This window comes from Salvelinus fontinalis, chromosome 28 (assembly GCF_029448725.1).
Source record: "Salvelinus fontinalis isolate EN_2023a chromosome 28, ASM2944872v1, whole genome shotgun sequence".
NCBI classification, from domain to species: domain Eukaryota; kingdom Metazoa; phylum Chordata; class Actinopteri; order Salmoniformes; family Salmonidae; genus Salvelinus; species Salvelinus fontinalis.
The window spans coordinates 9,515,088-9,529,163 of NC_074692.1; the positions used below are offsets into that span (position 1 = coordinate 9,515,088).

Here is a 14,076-nt window from a genome sequence, read left to right on the forward strand (position 1 = left end):
AGACTATGTCAGGATTTGGCCAGGATTGTTCAGGTTTTGGTCACTAGATGCCCCCATTGTGCTTTTTTGACCCTTTAGTTTTTTCCCTTGTTCCAGTTATTATTTGCATCTGTGCCTCATTTCCCTTGAATGTATTTAAACCCTTAGTGTTCCTCAGTTCTTTGCTCTGTGTTTGAATGTTAGCACCCAGCCCCAGCCATGCTGTGAACATTTGTTTCTCCAGTTGGATTTTCTTGAGGTACTCTGGTTTTGTTCTTGTTTATTTTTGATTATTCTTTTGAGGTTTGTTTTTTCCCTGCTGTTCTTACCACTTTGTGGATTTTCCTTGTGTCTTGGAGGATATACATTTTTTCTCTTGGAATTACTTTTGACGTTGTGGATTTATATTTTTGCCTGAAGATCTTTTCCTTTTTCCTTTATTAAATCACCGTCTCAAGTACTGCTGTGTCTGCCTCATCTTCTGGGTTCTGCCGACTATTAATGGCTCAGTTTACTAAGTGACTGTTTCTCACACCGGAGACCCGAGTTCGTAACCGGGTCCTGACAGACTAATTGAATATCTGGAACATCAGCATTTGTGGGTTTGATTACAGGCTCAAAATGTCCAGAAACAAAGAACTTTCTTGTGAAACTCATCAGGCTATTCTTGTTCTGATTAATGAAGGCTATTCCATGCGAGAAATTGCCAAGAAACTGAAGATCTCGTACAATGCTGTGTATTACTCCCTTCACAGAACAGCGCAAACTGGCTCTAACCAGAATAGAAAGAGTATGGCGGATACCAGGAGAATGCTACCTGCCTGAATGCATAGTGCCAACTGTAAAGTTTGTTGGAGGAGGAATAATGGTCTCTGGGTGTTATTCATGGTTCAGGCTAGGCCACTGTAGTTAACGCTACAGCATACAATGACATTCTAGACGATGCTGTGCTTCTAACTTTGTGGCAACAGTTTGGGGAAGGCCTTTCCTGTTTCAGCATGAAAATGCCCCCGTGCAGAAAGTGAGGTCCATACAGAAATGGTTTGTCAAGATCGGTGTGGAAGAACTTGACTGGCCTGCACAGAGCCCTGACCTCAACCCCATCGAACACCTTTGGGATTAATTGGAACGCCGACTGCGAGCCAAGCCTAATCGCCCAAAATGGACACATCAGAGCCAGATGAAGTGAAGACACTAGATATCAATGTTCCCTGGACTACAGGGCTGAAGTTTTTGTGGGCTTTCCCTACTACTCTCCACATTTTCTCCCCCTAACTTCCTGCCAAACTCTCTGGCTACAGATATCCCCATCTCTGTCACCACCCAGTTCAAGAAGCCGTTGTTAGTACCAGGAATAGTGACCATTTTGTTTTGGGAGAGTGCACGAGTGTAATCCTCTCCAGTGTGTCAGCTTCCAAATGGAGCAGTACGGGAGGAAGATACCTCACATTGTGGTTCAAATCTGCAGGACTACAGTAGAGAAAGTGAATTAAAATGATTAGTTATGACTTTGTATAAACATCATATAGATGAAAGTCGTAATAATAAGGGTATGAATTTGTATGAATCGCATCTTTGGCAATATGTGGCATCATGTGGCATAGGCTTTATGGTCCAGCAGGTGTTTTACACAAATGCATCTTCGATCCAAAGTACCCCAATACTGCTACCCTGTACAATAAATATTTGCATCAAACATTAACTGAGGTGTAAACGCATTTTCTGTGTCCTCCTCTACAACTCCAATGCTGCTATGTTCACAGAAGCGGCATAGGCTACAGGGAATGGAGACGTTTGAATATTTTATATCCTTGTTCGTTGCCTTCGTGTATGTGAAAGTATTTCCTCTTGTATTATTCATTGTAAAACATTTGGTTATAGGGGACGAAGAGAAGGAATTGTCATGCTTCCCTGCACTAGTGTGATGTTTCTTAGAGGGGGAGACTGTTCCTAACGTGTTCTCCCTGAGGTGTAGACAGGGTAGATATGTAGAGGAACATCAACAGTATTGTATAATGGAAATGCTTTGTAGAGATCCATTAATTAAACTATACTAATGTTTAATGTTAGTGTCTCTACTCAAACATATTTTCTGAGTGGAGATTAGATTCTGGATTGTATGTAAATGTTCAATAAATATAAATACAATTAATTGCAGTTTCAGCTAATGTGGTAAAGAAATCATCTTTATTGTGAGTGGATTAGGGGGCGTAAAACCATTATATTGTCTGCACGCCCATAGAGATGTAATTCTGCTGTTGTAGAGTTGGAAATACCATCTTTAAATGATGTGATCAGAAGCTCACATCTCTTCCGCCTTACTGTATGTGGTAGTCGTGTGAGTGTAATCAGTGGAGCATCCCATGACTGCCTATCCTTGCACAGAGAGTAAATGTATTTTCTGAGTGCATGAGATGAGGGAAGGAGAGGGGGGGAGGTTGTGAAGAAAGGCATCTCTGTTTGTAGACCTTCATATCATGGGAAAAGTGAACCGCGCCTGACAATATTTACTGTCTGACTGCCCACTGATCAAATCCTGACAATATGTCCTACATGTGATGTGACGTGATTTACATTAACCCCCTGACATCTTGAAGAAGAAGCTTGAAGGAGGTTTACTGCTCAATGGAGGACTACACAACTTTTGGTAAAATAAAATTATAATCACTTTGTCTGTAGCTCTTGTACATTCTGGAAACATTGCTCAGTTATTGTTGTTGAATGGGATTGACGAAACAGTAAATCATACTGTACCTATAGCTTGATTGTAGGTAACATAATGGCATGTTTGGTCTTACTACAGCTTATTAGGCTGTGTAGCAAAGCTTTGAACGAATCATACTTGTGTTTTTTGTTGCGATGAAAATACACCTAATTCCCCATTTTCTTATTCCCCACTCAGTGACCACAAAGCAGCATTTGCACTTCATGTATCATGCAGAGACAGATGGCTGGATTCTGGAACTATTCAAGGACATATGAACATGACTATCCACTATTTTAATAAAAGTAAGTCCAAAAATGAAAATGTGTTTAAAATCCATGATTGTGAAACCAAGCAAATTAGCTTTGATTTCGTTATACACAATCAGACTTTGTGCAACTGTTTCTGACTTGAAATGCAAGCCAAAAAGCACACTGATGCTTTACCAAATGGGTGTTCACTGGGAATTTATTGGGACCCCATTTTCCTTCCACAATTGTCTTCACAGTCAGATGTACCATGCCGGTGTGAAAGTACACTGAACACAAATATAAACGTAAAGTGTTGTAAAGTGTAAATGTAAAGTGTTGGTCCCATGTTTCATGAGCTGAAATAAGAGATCGCAGAAATGTTCCATATGTACAACAAGCTTATTGCTCTCAAGTGTTGTGCACAAAGTGTAAATGTAAAGTGTTGGTCCCATGTTTCATGAGCTGAAATAAGAGATCGCAGAAATGTTCCATATGTACAACAAGCTTATTGCTCTCAAGTGTTGTGCACAATTTTTTTTACATCCCTTTTAGTGACCATTTCTCATTTGCCAAGACAATCCATCCACCTGACAGGTGTGGCATATCAAGAAGCTGATTAAACAGCATATATCATTACAAAGGTGCAGCTTGTAATGGGGACAGTAAAAGGCACTCTACAATGTGCAGTTTTGGCACACAACACAATGCCATACAGATGTCTCACGTTTTGAGGGAGCTGCAATTCTCATGCTAACTGCAGGAATGTCCACCAGAGCTGTTGCCAGATAATTTAATGTTCATTTCTCTAAATTAAGCCTCCTCCAATGTCTTTTAGAGGATTTGGCAGTACCTCCAACTAGTCTCACAACTGCAGACCACATGAATGGTGTCATGTGGGGGAGCAGTTTGCTGATGTCAACGTTGTGAACAGAGTGCCCTATAGTGGCAGTGGGGTTATGGTAAGGGAAGGCATAAGCTACGGACAACGATCACGATTGCATTTTATCGATGGCAATTTGAAGCACAAAAATACCTTGACCAGATCCTGAGGCCCATTGTGAGGCGGATTTTTTAAAGGTGTCTGTGACCAACAGTTGCATTCAGTCATGTGAAAACCATAGATTAGGCACTAATACATTTATTTCAGTTGACTTATTTCCTCATTCGAACTGTAACTCAGTATAATCAATGAAATTGTTCCATGTTAAGTTAATATTTTTGTTCAGTATAGATTTATTTAATTACAGATATGGGACACAAGTGGCACACGCAGTTTTTTTACACTACTAAAAATTACATAGTAGCCTCTCACGGACGATATGGCTGATGTTCTCCGCAGGTGCCAACAAGATAGGCCACTGTTCGCTCAATTAAGTTACACATTTTGATAGGCTAACTAAAATACTTATTGGAGTCTTTTCATTGTCATCTCTTTACAACTATAGCCAATTACTTTCCAAACAGTTTTTCCACGATTGTATTTTTAAATATTGCGATATGCCTGGCTGGGTCTCTCTGATTTTCACTGAAAATTGTAATTTAACAATCATCTAGTCGCACGCTTCCCAAATTGCGGCCCTTCCGAATGTAGGTTATGCCATTTCAACCATAAAAAAAAAAAAAAAAAGCTAATCCTCTGTGGCCAAATCATGCTTGCTGGTGTAGTAGCCAATTTTTTAATGATTTGTATTTATTTACGTATAGACAGGAGTAAGCAAATTAGACTATATACTTTTGGCAATTCATTTTATTTAGCTTCCCCAGCCGTATGGACACGGTGCCTATGCCTTTTGATGTGACATAAACAACCAGTCATGATGTTTTCATCTGATTGTCAAACGATCACTTAACAAAGGCGCGCCCGCGCACATTCGTTCACTCACAAAATAATTTCAGTATCCAACCCCCAACAGTGCACTGTGCACCCGCAATTTGATGAATGGAAAGGGACATCAGTTACAAAACACCTACGTGTAGTGTAATGGAATTCTGCGATTGTCATTAGGGCTACACTTGTAGCCTTAATTGATGCATCACTGTTGTTAACGCTCGCCTCGGTCTCGGCCACTCATCTTCACCTTGTCCGCGATGTTTCTGCCTCTGCACCTTGACAAAATGTAAGTGTTCTCCTCAAACCACAAAGCAATTTGGAGCGTAATACCATCCGGTTTCCAGTAAATTGTCACAGTTATCATGCGGCTGACATGCAGTAATGTTAAATAATGGTGTAATCGCCTCTAGTTTTTTGGGCATGTTGTATTAATTGTGATAGGCTCACGTTTTACCAGTATGGCGTACCCCCACTATGTATTTTACCCGGGACGCCATACCGGACCATACCGCCTTACTTTCATCCTTGCTTAATAGTCTCTTCTGTGGATAGCAGAACCTATTGTTAAACTACTGTACTGTATGTGCAATGTCACAGCATACCCCCTTACAATATAATGCAATAATTGTGTAATTTCAAATCAGATTTTCATTATTGATCCATTTTCCCTCGACCACTAAGCCTTTTTTAAGTGTTGTATTATTAATTCATGGAGTCCCCATTCTGTAATGCTTAGAATTCAGTCATGTGTAACAGGGCCAATCCTTTAAACTATGGAATGCATTCCAGTTAGTGTGTCTGGAATGGCAGAGCCCTGCTGATGACTAAAAGCCTGGGCTATGTCTGGTTGGATGATAGTGTGGTTTAATGCCCCATCATGCCCTGCCCACTGGGAACACACTGGCTGAATCAACATTGTTTCCAATTTTCAATGAAATGAGTTGAACCAACATGGGATAGAAGTTGCATTGAAGTCTGTGCCCAGTGGCTAGTACCATTCTCCCTCAATTTAGATTATGTAAGGCGTTTAGGGGCCAACGGTAGAAGGAGCAAAGTTTGCATCATCCCATTACAACAATTTCAATAACATCTATAAATAAATTGTTAGACTAACAAATTCATATCCTGAATAGATACTTTGCCGAGACATGTTCTTACTAACAACTGCTCACTGTGTGTGTGTGGCAAGGTAGTGTCTTATGGAGCTGCTACTTTTAGCAACTGTCCCTCAGTTACTCACACTGTCCTCTCCTGAAAGGGTTTAGATCCTATGGGAATTTCAGTTATTTTTGCCTCTTTTAAAGTACTCACTTTATTAATTTATCTTAAAAGGCCTATACCAAATGGAAGCACGTTCCCTCTTTGTACCACTCAGTTTGTTATCATAATTACAATTTCACACGCTCCTGAATGGACGGTTTTGTTTGATACAGTATTGTGTGCTAAACTAATTTAAAGGTTTTAACCAGTCCACACTGGATAAATCAGAAAAAAAGTAATTGAATAAGAGTTTTATTGTCTTTCACAGGTGTTCACATAATCGCTAAGCATGGTCTCTGAGGACAACTATCACAACGTTACAACTGGTAAGCCTGGAGCTCTTTCAGCTCAAGTGAAATAAAGATGTCTAAGTTATGTTATGACAAAAGGGTGGTGATGATAATTCCCTTTTCTATTTCAGTGCAGCGCACCTCAGAGAAGTGCATGAAGAAACAAAGGAAAAGCGAGACTAGCGCCATCCACCTCTCCTCTCTAGTGGTGGAGGGCGAAAGGAAGCTTGATGCAAGCAGTTTGACAGTTTATGATGACGGCCAGAAGGTGAAGGTGGTGTATGAGGTATACCCTGGTGATGTCCGCATCATGGAGAATGATGCCCACTCCCAAAGACTGTTCCAGGTCACCAGCAGAGATGGTGGAGGAAGGGTGCCCTCTCCATCGGACGTAGTCACCAACGGCACGGGACAGAACGACCTACAGGACCAGAATGCTCCTAAGGTCTGTAACGTAATGTTGATTTGTGATGCCTCCAGCAGCCAGCCCTGCTCTGGGCCTGAGGACAACTCAACAGACACACACGAGACTCTAACAGAGACTTCAACTATGACCTTTGTGGATGCACACACCATTGATGAGTCGGGGGAGACACACAGCCTTCTCTGTGTAATAGAGGTACACATTAATAAGGAGTTTGTCCTCATTGATGATGATGATGACGGTGACATGTCCCTAAGAGAGAAGACTGTCACTAACATGTCCATCATGGATGGTAATGCTGCAGACCTGGTCTGTGGCAGACGGCTGTCCATCTCTACTGACACTTTCTCTGAGTGTAAAGAGGAGAGTGTGGCCCCGGAACCCACTTCACAAGCAGACACACACACTAAAAAGCAGGCCTGTTGCTTCTGTTCCATTCTATGATCATTCTATCTGTTCCTTTTTATGACCATTTCATCCGTTCACACTGTATCAGAGGCAGAGCACATACTGTAGTAAATTTTAGTTTTTGTAATTTTGTATGAATTTTCTATCAATCAATCCCTATTGTCTTCAAAAGCTACACACTACTCTGCACAAAATGTGTGGTAATGTTACAATTATGGTTATTTGTCATGTCATGTCACTGCACTGTATTTGCATCGATTTTGCGTTCTTATTTACAGTGTTGGGTAATACGAAATAAAGGTGCATAGTGAAATAATCAGCATTTCTCTTAGCTACTTAGGACCACTTTGAATGCCTCTTGAATCAAACACTGATCTGAATAATAGGTTCTCTACAGAAAGCCTTTGAGTGTGTCAAGACTTCCGCCGAAGTCGGTTCCTCTCCTTGTTTGGGCGGCGTCACCGGTCTTCTAGCCATCGCCGATCCACCTTTCATTTTCCATTTGTTTTGTTTTTTCCATTTGTTTTGTCGGGGTGGTCGCGAGAGTGCTCGGGGAGGTGTTAAGGGGTTTCCGTTGGTGCTACTACGGTGGAACGTCCAGACCAGGTCTCCACCATGCGCATTCCCCCCGAATATTCCGTTTTGGCTCTCTTTTTGAGTCAATTACCACCCCATCGTCGGGGGGATTGTGCGATAAATCTCCTGGTAGACGCCGCACTTCCCCGGAGTCACGTGTATCCCCTGTCACAGGCGGAGACAGCGGCTATGGAAACATATGTCTCCGAATCCCTGCGTCAGGGGTACATTCGGTCCTCTACTTCACCCGCCTCCTCGAGTTTCTTTTTTGTGAAGAAGAAGGAGGGAGGTCTGCGCCCATGTATTGACTATCGAGCTCTTAACCAGATCACTGTGAAGTACAGTTACCCGCTACCTCTCATAGCCACAGCAATTGAGTCAATGCACAGGGTGCGCTTCTTCACTAAACTAGATCTCAGGAGCGTTTACATTCTGGTGTGAATCCGGGAGGGAGACGAGTGGAAGACAGCATTCAGTACCACCTCAGGGCATTATGAGTACCTTGTCATGCCGTACGAGTTGATGAATGTTCCGTCAGTCTTCCAAGCCTTTGTGGACGAGATTTTCAGGGACCTGCACAGGCAGGGTGTAGTGGTGTATATCGATAACATTCTGATATACTCCGCTGCACGTGCCGAGCATGTGTCCATGGTGCGCAGGGTGCTTGGTCGACTGTTTGAGCATGACCTGTATGTCAAGGCTGAGAAATGCTTGTTCTTCCAGCAGTCCGTCTTCTTCCTAGGATACCGCATTTCCACCTCAGGGGTGGAGATGGAGAGTGACCGCATTTCAGCCGTGCGTAGTTACTGTCACGACTTCCGCCGAAGTCGGTTCCTCTCCTTGTTCGGGCGGCGTTCGGCGGTCCTCGTCATCTGTCTTCTAGCCATCGCCGGTCCACCTTTCATTTTCCATTTGTTTTGTCTTGTTTTCCCGCACACCTGGTTTACATTCCCTCATTACTTGACGTGCATATAACCCTCTTCTCCCCATGTCTGTGTGTGGAATTGTTTGTTGTAAAGTTATGTGCACTTCAGACTGGTTTGCGACGGGTTATTTCAACACGTATTTTGTTGTTCTGGGTGCAGTTTGTTTTGCCTCATTGAAGTGCTCCGGTTGTTACCTATTTCTGCTCTCCTGCACCTGACTTCCCTGCAGCCAGTTACGCACCGCTTACAGAGTGATCATGTGTTGATTTCCATTTATGTTCTGCTTGCTCTTCTTTACTTTAGATACACTTTGAGTACTTGTACTTTTTGTACTAATATGTGTCCTTTGTTTACCGTACATTCAATAAACTTCACATTTTTTGCATTCCTAAATATTGTAATCAAATGTCTTGAGAAAAGTCCTCTGAAGTAGAGGTCCATGCCTGCTCTGTACATTCTACGCCTATCTAGTTACAATGTTGTGTTCTCACACATTGAATCCTCCTCTGTACAGTATATGTGGAGAGACCCTAGTGGAGTGTTTGTTTGGTGGTTTTGAGGGACAGGCTGGTGCTTAATCAGGCCTCTCCAGCAGGCGCAGTGTGACATGGGCTCACTGGAGGAGTGATAGAGGGAGACCAGGACCACCTCTGAGTCCTGGTGGGCTGGGTGATGATAGCAGCATGGTGGACTTATCTCCCCCTCCCACACTACTGTATACTAGACTAACTAACTCCCCCAAAAACCAACTGGAAACACAGCTCAATGGTGAATGGGTGTTCTCACTGTGTTGACCCTATTGTTGCGATGGTGAGCCAGTTTTACTCCATTTCACACCTTGTTTTTTTAGCATCAGGGGACAGGGTTTTCCTTAAATACATGTGACAGAGCACCTAGTGTGGGTTGAAGTTATGATGGGTCTCACAAACACTGTGGATTCAGGAAAAGGTAGGCTGTTTAAACAAGTAGGCCTGCATACACTTTGAAGATTAATTTACTTTAATTAATTGTATATCACCAATTGTTCATGTCACTCCCATATCTATGTTTATCATTTATACATTGGACTGTTTATTTACCTAGTTTTAAACTTCTCTAATTCATAATGTTATGTTCAAGATGAAGCCCAGGCGGGTTTGCTATGTCATATATAGTAGCTCTTATTGGCGTACACAGCATAACTGTGGAATTTGCTAACGTGTTTTATGTCTCCCAAAGTGTGGAGTACATAATCATATATATGAATATGTCAAAAATGCTGATGATGACAGACATGTCCCCAAACCACCATTGCCAACATCACCATTGAGCAGAGACAGAGCGGTGGTTGGATTTCATTGTGACCTCAGCTAACTCTGATACCCATCTCTCAAGTCTGGTTATCAAATCCGCTCAGCACCGTGGGGTCTGCAAAACGGAAATAAATACAGATGCGGATAAGAGGATGTGTAGAGGAGGTTCGTAAACGAGTCAGAGTCAGACAGGTACAGAACGGCAGGCAGGCTCGTGGTCAGGGCAGACTGAATGGTCAGAACCGGGGAAACAGAACTTGAGAAAGCAGAGAGATGGGAAAATATGCTGGTAAGACCTGACAAGACCAGACGAACCTGCAACAGACAAACAGAACACATCTATAAATACACTGGGGAAGATGGGCGACACCTGAAGGGGGGTGGAGACAAGCACAAAGACAGGCGAAACAGATCAGGGTGTGACAAGACAGACAAGATTAATAGGAGATGAAATGTTGAATTCCTAACAAGTTCAGAAAGCCAAATGCTAGAGTTCTGTGAGACATTCACAGCGATGGGGGCAGACGTTTTGATCAAGAGAGACCTTTAGAAAATAAACATACAAATATGTATTTTACAGTTATAAGGAATCTTATAGTTAGTCATTTTCTAATTTGATTATACTATATTTAGAAAGCATTATTTCAAGCCTTATTCAAACAGTTTTGTTGAATAGGAAATACATCATTTAAACATTTTCATATTTTCACATTTGTATCGTCTTTGTACTGTGCACTTCAGCTTGGAATCTCAAAAGTGACTTCACCTCAGCAATTTATAACTATTTTTACCAGAAAGGTGACATTTTAACCTTTATTGGAGTATGCAGCATTACTAGTTATTGTTTATGGCCCTTTCATGATAAAGTATTACTTTTGGGGATTACTTAGATTACATTTTAAATTACTCTTAGCTTAATTTAACTGGTTAAATTCTAGAGATTGGCTGTGGGGAGACAGTGTTTATATCCCATGCTAAGATGCTATGGAACCGGACATCGTTGATTGGTAGTGTGGTTTATTACCAATGTGTTGAAGGATATTACACCACGAGTTGGAGACATTATACTGAGTGTGGAGATATGCACTTTGGGAGGATATAGAACTTCATGAATTAATGTATTTTAAAGACATCTATTTAAATGTACAGTATATTCAAATGCAAAATTGCTTTGTTGTTGTACTGTATGAGTCAGGAAAGGCAAACTTGTAGTGCATTTGAATTTTAAAAAGGCTTCTAAAATTGGTCATTTCCACTTTGAAATTTCAAACCCTATAGAAGGTCTATTAATTACAATCCACATAACAATTCACATTTCCTTTTGCTGCCACCCATATGGCCACTAGAGGGTGATTTGGTCATTTGACTGTAGGAAAGGGCTACCAAAAACAAATTGATTTCAATGAGAAGAGGTAAACTGTGGGGCTCCACTAACCCTTCCCCATACTAACATGTTGTGGGTCAATACAACTGGCCTGGGGAGAGTTATTGAGTTTGTATGTAAGGATGGATTATACCAGGAGGGTGGACATAGTCTCTCAACTTGTACACCGTCAGGGTAGTGGGGAATTGTTTCAATAATATGCAAAGTTATATTAACAATATAACCGTGAACTCATTATATTGTGTTAAATCGCTCACATTCAAATTGATGCTGTGTTGTTTGTCATGTTTGCACCTACCAATGGAAGAGAGACGTTCATCACCTAGCACTCTGTACCAGAAGGGGGTGATGTTGTATTGGGAAATTGGTTGTATTGAGAGTGTGCGTCTGTGTTGTAAATTCATGTTTAATCATGATCCTGATTATGTTACAACAAAATAATCAAAACTAGTATTTCTATATACTGTATATTGTGATCTAACATTTTATGGTAATCGTCACAGGATCTCCTTTGTATAATTCAATTGATCTGACTTCTACCATGTTTTTTACAGCTAAATGCGGGCTAGCCCCTGCTCTGGCCTACTCAGAGGAGATGTGGCAGAACACACGTGTTGTGTTCCATCACTGTCTGGAGGGATTCCACAGCTGGAGAGGAAGGAACACCTCTGTGTGTAACATCACCGGGAAGTGGCAGGCTTCCACACTGCAATGCCAAGGTATGCCATTCATGAATCTGTAAACCATAGTTCACTTGAAAAACCTTTCAGTATATGGAAGGAATTTGCAAATCAGTAACCTTTTTTAAAAATGTTGTTTCTCATCTCTTGTGAATACCAGAAATCAAGCCTGCCATCAGCGACTTGGTTGTTTTAATGAAAAATGTTTGCGTTGGAATGCAGACAAGTATGAAGAAGACACAGAACATTACAGAGTAAGTTTATCTGAACAAGGACCATAAACTATACAAAATTGTTGATTAGAAAATGTGCTCTCTGAACTGCATACACCTACAGTATGCATACACCTTGACATAGTTATTTGATCTGTCTACCTGTCTATTACAGGTAGCATTTGCAGGATTCAGGGACAATCAAAGGTCATTCCATGACAAGAGGAATGCTCCACAGCTCCACTTCAGACCTTCCTGATATCCACCTGAACCTGCTGCCTGTTACCAGCTATACCATCAGCATCACTGCACTGTGCAGGTTCACTTCCACGGTCACAGCTAACACCAGCCTACAACAAACAACCTCAACTAACAATAACAGTTTGATGATTAAATATTTTAAGGTATTATGAGAAATATGAAGCAGAAATATTGCTTTTAATTTTGACTTTGACTTGATATTTAAATGTGTCAATAACTTACTTCTTCTCTTATAGTGCCTCAAATCAAATACATTTCTATAGAGAAGTTGAGGCTCCATTGCCATTTTGGCTACACAGATCAGCTAACACTGTGGACCCAGTTAGATAATTACTATCCCTCTACCTCACTAAATGCTGATTTAGTATCTTGAAATGGGCCCAGTGACGTCTGCCACTCTTGACTGGCTATTATGACACAAACACTTTTCTCTTTTGTTCCTGGGTTTACAGTTTCTTCCAGGTGCCACTGGAGGGGACCCGTGTGTTTGACTGCAGCTCTCCTAAGAATCCAGTCTCCTCCAGTCAGAGGAAGTCCCATGGACAGTACGTCACTGCCCAGGTCCATCTGAGGGATGAGGGGAAAGAGATTACCCTACTATGATTTCTTCTACAACGCTCCACTACAGAATGGCAGAGACTATTACATCATATTACAAGCTGTCAGTCAATGGGGAGGGGTAAGACCAACTGCTATGCATTAAAAATAAATTATATGTGGAGTTTATTCATCAAAAAGGAATGACAGTTTTGAAGGTCTTTAACAAAGTTATATTGATTTTTGATCTTATTGATCTCCTGTGCTATTAGTCATACTGTGCCATTTGAACTATTTTCTAGGATTTCAAGCACACTTGTGTTATTTGGGCAAAAGGGAGAGGTACGGTTACCGTTCCTCATCTTTATCCCTTTGGCTTTGTTGTAGTTTAATCAGATTGTTGTAAGATGTTTTCTCTCGTTTGGTAGGTACATCCTACATGATGAAGGTTTCATCACTTTTTGCTGGAGGATCAATTGGAGTCTTTGCTTTGGTCATTTGTGTGTATGCCTAATTATGACATGTTCTATATGTGCAATTCTTTTTCAGTATATTGATCAAATCTGACTTAATACATCGCCTACTAAACATTTTGTATCCCTTTGTCAGGTTTTGTAAGAAGACATGACAGTCATCGTGGTAACTGACTTTTTCAGATGGGTCACACTTGGTAATATCAGCATAATGTTCAACGACATCTATCTGTAAAATTGTGACTGTGTAAAAAATGTTTTGTATTATTATTTGTGATAAAATACAAGTGAACATGTTTTTAGTTTTTTAATTGTTCATATAGTTTTATTATCAGCAATATCATAAATAATATGTTCTTAAAATAGCCTACATGCAATACAATACACACTCTTTACTCTGTAGGTAGCAAAACCTTTTATATTTACATGCATTAATAACAAGTTCAGAATGAAATAGATGTACTATGTTATAATAGATGATAAAAACTGAAGGTGAACATTTATATTATACACAAAATTACAATATTTCATGAAGGAAAGATCAATACAATTTTCCTCATGAATGTCAACTCTGTGTTCAATGTCGAA

The 14,076-nt window shown here is 40.9% G+C and overlaps 1 protein-coding gene and 1 long non-coding RNA gene across 4 annotated transcripts; both read left to right on the forward strand.

Moving 5' to 3' along the window:
- The first annotated feature begins 4,779 nt into the window (after nt 1-4,779).
- LOC129826077 (paralemmin-2-like) lies at nt 4,780-9,042 on the forward strand. Its single transcript, XM_055886388.1, has 3 exons — nt 4,780-5,051; nt 6,294-6,351; nt 6,447-9,042. Exons 2-3 carry the CDS (start codon nt 6,315-6,317, stop codon nt 7,181-7,183), a joined length of 774 nt encoding a protein of 257 aa, XP_055742363.1. The 5' UTR covers nt 4,780-5,051; nt 6,294-6,314; the 3' UTR covers nt 7,184-9,042.
- A 336-nt stretch (nt 9,043-9,378) lies between these two features.
- LOC129825808 (uncharacterized) lies at nt 9,379-13,785 on the forward strand. 3 transcript variants are annotated; one of them, XR_008754947.1, is made up of 7 exons: nt 9,379-9,459; nt 11,880-12,044; nt 12,166-12,259; nt 12,393-12,621; nt 12,931-13,357; nt 13,444-13,515; nt 13,625-13,785. It is a non-coding gene; the product is annotated as an uncharacterized LOC129825808 (long non-coding RNA). The 3 variants fall into 3 exon arrangements; XR_008754946.1 differs by having other exon boundaries at nt 12,931-13,157; nt 13,318-13,357; nt 13,444-13,785; XR_008754945.1 differs by having other exon boundaries at nt 13,444-13,785.
- Nucleotides 13,786-14,076: the final 291 nt, after the last annotated feature.

Bases quoted from the DNA above. Each gene is read 5' to 3' on its own strand.
- LOC129826077 (XM_055886388.1), top strand. From the start codon at position 6,315: ATGGTCTCTGAGGACAACTATCACAACGTTACAACTG. The intron at 6,352-6,446 runs GTAAGCCTGGAG...TTTCTATTTCAG, and splicing joins CTATCACAACGTTACAACTG to TGCAGCGCACCTCAGAGAAG.